Source organism: Olea europaea, unplaced genomic scaffold, assembly GCF_002742605.1.
Source record: "Olea europaea var. sylvestris unplaced genomic scaffold, O_europaea_v1 scaffold9499, whole genome shotgun sequence".
Taxonomy (NCBI): domain Eukaryota; kingdom Viridiplantae; phylum Streptophyta; class Magnoliopsida; order Lamiales; family Oleaceae; genus Olea; species Olea europaea.
Genome location: NW_019267996.1, coordinates 1 through 5,193, shown reverse-complemented (window position 1 = coordinate 5,193; position 5,193 = coordinate 1). Strand labels below are relative to the sequence as shown.

General features: G+C 35.7%; 1 protein-coding gene across 1 annotated transcript; it reads right to left on the bottom strand.

Moving 5' to 3' along the window:
- Positions 1–342: 342 nt before the first annotated feature.
- Positions 343–2,674, bottom strand: LOC111392638 (GDSL esterase/lipase At3g26430-like). Its single transcript, XM_023018015.1, has 5 exons — positions 2,370–2,674; positions 1,909–2,118; positions 1,581–1,750; positions 1,201–1,471; positions 343–772 (listed from the first exon to the last, which is right to left on the bottom strand). The coding sequence occupies exons 1-5, from the start codon at positions 2,611–2,613 to the stop codon at positions 513–515; spliced, it is 1,155 nt and encodes a 384-aa protein (XP_022873783.1). The 5' UTR covers positions 2,614–2,674; the 3' UTR covers positions 343–512.
- Between the last annotated feature and the right edge of the window lie 2,519 nt (positions 2,675–5,193).

The window sequence follows — 5,193 nt, the reverse complement described above, 5'->3', positions numbered from 1 at the left end:
CCTCAGCCGCAGCTGGAGAGAAAGAAAAATGACGGTCCAAATCAATTAGGGCAAAAGGGGCCAAGTATATATATACCACAAGAACCACCATTAGATCAAGTTCAATCCAACGGTCAAGAGGCACCCATTTAACTGAAGAAAGGCGTGTTTGGCTGCATTAAAGTATGCCACGCCAAAACACGTTTTTATCTACCATTTGGGCCGGGGCGGATCGGGTCATTTTATTGGGCAAGAGCCTAAGTTGATAAAAACAGTTATTGGGCTTTAGCCCATTTGTCATCACAGCCCAGAAAAAAAAGGTCATTGGTCATCACAGCCCAACAGATCATAAACTCCAAATCACGTCTTGAATCAAAACATCAAATTATCATAAATAAGTTAATACATTCTAATTCTTGAAATCATAAAGATTCAAGAATGAAGCCATACAGATTTCAAAAGCTGCATTCCTCTTATTTAGCAGTAAGAAAATGCACTGCCTTAACATAAAAACGAGAATTTTCATTAGCTTATTATTGCCTATGGCAAGCCATTTTCAAGGGAATTGGTGGATCTGAAAACGAGCCATTCACAATTTGATCAAAAACCCATTTGTTTGCTGCCTCAGTATAGTGTACTCCATCCCAATTAATTACAACTGATGGATCCTTGCATGATTTTCCCACCATTACTTCTTTCCCATTCACTTTCATTTTGCTTCCACAACCATAGTGTACATTGTAGTTGTATCTCCCTCCATGCCCACAACAAGCTCGTAGAGGGTGGACGAACCCTGTAAACATTTGGAGCATGGTCAATATGCCGTGCTTAATAGAACAATAGACCAAATTTTAACTTTTTTTTCTTCGTTGTTAGTCCACCGTGCTTTGAAATTTAAATCTTGATTTTGCGGAAGGTAAAGGAGCGGGTATAAATATGTTAGTCACATAACTTGTGTTGTTGTTTTGCTTTCGCAACAATTTTTTTACAAGTACTAATGACTTGGTCACCAGATTTTCATTTTAGACATTCCAGCTAAATAAAAAGAATTGCCGATGTGACAATCTTTTTCTCGAGTGCGCTTCTCTTCCCCCAACAACCATTGCCATTATCGATGCTGTTTTCGTCAATCTAGCATGCACAATGCTAAACTAAAATCGAAATGAATGTTCTGTGACTAATTTTACCAAGCAAAACAACTAGACAAGTTCAGTGACTAACCATACTTCTCTGCTTGACTGATTAACTTGTACTTGACAGAATAGACATCAACATAAGTAAAGGCTGCTAATGGAAGATCCTTTCGGAAACGAATCACAGCCTTCTTCAACCCACGGTTGAAATATTGAGCCACCTCGTTAAAAGGACCCACGCATCCAGCCTTATCAATTTGTCCGGCAGTGATTGGAATACGGTCCAGAATGTACGGTAGACAACCAACCGGTCCAGTGTTGTGTATCCAAAACGACCTACCTCCGTTATCATATATATGCTGCACAAAACAAAGACAAAAAATTTGCTTGATCGTTAATAAACTACTAACGCGCGTATATTAAACACAGGTGACAGGAGTCGAATTCAGAATGTTATAGTAACTTTACCTTAATAATGGTTTTGAATTGATCTAGTACATCAGGAACATATGCTCTGACTTGATCAGTGCTCATGTTGGAGAAATAACCAGAACTTAAATCATTCTGGCCAATATCAAATGTGTACAAGGCGCGAGAAAAATCAACGTCCTTAGGCAATAATCCCTTAAAAACTCCCCCTTCATAATGACACAAAAAGAACAATTTGATTACTACTGCATGCCACGTTAGTTTTGGTTTACCCTTCTAACATGTTCTGTCGAGATTGCTTAAGAAAGTAGACATTTAAGTAAATTAATTAACCGAAAAATCGTGGTAATTAAAGGCTAATAACTACCTTTACTTCGGATAATCTGAGATCTATGTTGAAAATCATTGAATTGATAATATTGTACGTTTAATGAAAAGGGACTAAAACCGCTCTGATGTAAAGTCGTGTTTTGGGGTCTAATGGTTGAACCGGCAGTCGCGAAATTGGCACCATGGCTGAAATTTGAGCCTAATGCATCAAGGAAAGCGTTCAAATATGGTAGTCCCAAGCTCTCGGCTGAAATGACGTCAATAGTGTGTCAGCAATTAAAATCTGAATATAATTGAGATAGAGATGCTACAAACTTGTTCACGGCAATCTAATTGGCTTATTTTGGTAGTAAGCACACAACAAGGAGAAAAGTTACTTAAAAGCTTAGCCAAACATGCACAGATTACCATTTGCAAGAACTTAAACAGTAAAATATTCTATCCTTTTTGTATTAATGAATATGCAAGCAGAAGAAAAAAGGTCTTCTTAGTTCTTACCAATAAAATCAATAACCAGCCTGCCGTCGCAGTACCTCCCTGCTGGTCCATGGAAGTACGACTCTCCATTGGGCGGCCCAGCCTGGCCGAACGCCGCGGACAAGCCACCCGTATCAGAATTCGAGTCGCCAAAGTTGAATATAGCTGGAAACTCACAAATGGTTTTAGCATTTACTGGATTTGGAATGAAAAGTGATAAGATTACTGTAAGGAATAATAATGTTCTCAGAGAATGGGATTCCATGAGAGAGAAAGCTATGCAGCAGAGAGCAAAGCAAAAAAAAAACAGTGAATGATTTGAAGAGACGAAGGAAAAAGACAGTTTTAAGGTGGTCCGAATTCACGTGGTCTGTTAAACTACAACTCGACCCTCCCCTCGCGTATTCAACTTAAGTCGTGGTTCGTCCCCGGGACATAGCCTAGTGGTGTAAAAAATAGGAGTGAGATTATCTCATGTCTTGTTGACAGTCACAGTGTGGGGATTCGATTCCTGAAACATGGAATTGGACTCTTTGTAGGCACAATGTACAGGTAGCTATTGTTCCCTAGGCTGTTAGGGCACATCCCGCAATTTACCTCCCTCACAAAGCTCTAGGGACGAAGCGGTGAGGACCCTCAAGTTTGGGGTTTAACCTTTTTTAACTTAAGTCGTGGTTCGAAATTTGAAGTGAAACATATTTCTATAATAATTACATGACTAAAGACTTAACATGACAGTATTTTTATTTTTTTTTAAATGCTTTTGTTTCCAAAATAATCCAGGCAGCTTAACATTAAAAATCTAATTATTTTGAAAGTGCTTATAAGTGAAAACTGATTGGGTGACAAGTGACATATGGCCTAGTAGTTTTGTTTGTTTCTGATTATAATATGTTTAAAAGTTGTTTATTTTTTGGTTTTCTATTTTTGGAATCCCAAGTCCTAACTCCTAAAGAAAAGGCTTTATGGGTTGGCTGATGGCGTTGCCCCCAATCATTAATGCCTCTTGCAGTTACCCATTTGGGATTAATTAATTATTCATTAAGAAATAAGAAAATTGGAGAAATTATGCTTCGAACTTTCCACTTTCCATTATGAATAATTAGCTAATAACTTATTCTGTTCAGAAATCGGGTAATTTTATATATTTTTAGAATTTGTTTTTATTTTGTCCCGATCCCATCAATTGGAGTTAATTGTTTCAATAATCACCTAACTTATACAATGGTATTCACAAAACTTCAAAACGCTTAACAGTGCTAATCGAACTTTGTCCGTCATCACCCTCAAATTTTTTTTACCTTATTCTGATGTGTCAACGAAAATTTGACATGGTAAGTTATAGCCTTAAAAAAAATTACAACTTGGCCAAATCATTGTTTCATTACCCATCCAACTTATATAATGTCACAATTTACTTACCAAACTTCAAAATGCTTGCCAATGGTAACTCATCTTTGAGATGTTGCACTCCACCCATTATCCTCTATTTTGTTTCGCTGCTAATTTATAGTATGAAAATTCAGCTAGTAAGTACAATTATCAAAAAATTAAAACTCAACCAAACCATCAACTCACAAAAATCACCATATGTAAAACTTGACTTCCAGAGCCCATAAACTTCTTTAAAGCCCAATAAAGCGTCCCCAATGTCAGTCCTAAAAAATTTTAGTGATAAATGCATTATGTTGCACTTATTTAGGCATTTAAATTAGAGTATTTGTTGGATATTTTAATGAATTATGTCTTAATTCTCTCTCTCTCTCTCTCTTATATATATATGTGTGTGTGTGTGTGTGTGTGTATTAGGTAAAAATCGATGAAATTGATGGAATTGGAGACAATGAACGAGAAAAAGGATGAAAATAGACAAAGTATGATTGAAATATAAAACGATGATTGAAGATCACATATGATCAATTGGACTCAATTAAAAGTTAAAGGGGTGAAATATAGACAAAGCATTTTCACAAATGAATTTCAACCAAACATATTATGGTTCAGATTTTCAGCCTCAGATTGTAACCTATTTTTTGCACAGTAAACATTCAAATTGGAAAAATAATATTTCTAAAAGAATTATTGGGGATGCTTTATTGGGTTTTAAAGAAGCTTATGGGGCCATGAAAGTCATGTTTCACATAAGGTGATTATGGTGAGTTGATAGTTTTGTTGAGTTGTAATTTTTTTTAACATTTATAACTTACCACGTGGAATTTCAATGCAAACATTAGCAACGAAGGAAACAAAATATGATAGATGAAGTAACACCTCAAAGATGAGTAATCATTGGGAAGCATTTTGAAGTTCAATGAGTAAATTGTCACCAAGTGTAAGTTAGATGAGTAATGAAATAATAGTTTAGTTAAATTGTGATTTCTTTGACAGTCGTAACTTGCCACGTCAGCAAATAAGATAACGAATTTTTTAGGGTGATAGATGGAGTGCAAACGGATAAAGTTCGATGAGCATTGTGAAACACTTTGAAGTTTAGTGAGTAAACCCTCACAATGGTATAAGTCGGATGATTATTGAAACAATTAACTCCATTAATTGCGATCACATATATCTGATTTTTGTTTTTTTTAATTCAAATTACACGAAAAGGGATTAACTTACCCTTTTAATATTATTTGGAGAGAAGCAAATGTTACTTAGCTTCTTCATCCTCATTTTGTGCGACAAAAACGCGACAATAGTTGTATTTTAGAATTTAAACTATAATACTGTAGGAAAAAATTACATCACAGAAGTCACACACGAGAATTATAAAGTTCGCAATTGCTAAATTACATTTTCATGTCACACATGTTATTATATGTGAACTACAGAGGTCATAATTGTT

Coding starts and splice junctions, on each gene's coding strand:
- LOC111392638 (XM_023018015.1), bottom strand. CDS start 2,613: ATGGAATCCCATTCTCTGAGAACATTATTATTCCTTACAGTAATCTTA. Junction 1,751..1,908: donor TCAGATTATCCGAAGTAAAG/GTAGTTATTAGC, acceptor GTCATTATGAAG/GGGGAGTTTTTAAGGGATTA. Junction 773..1,200: donor CAGTCAAGCAGAGAAGTATG/GTTAGTCACTGA, acceptor AAATGTTTACAG/GGTTCGTCCACCCTCTACGA.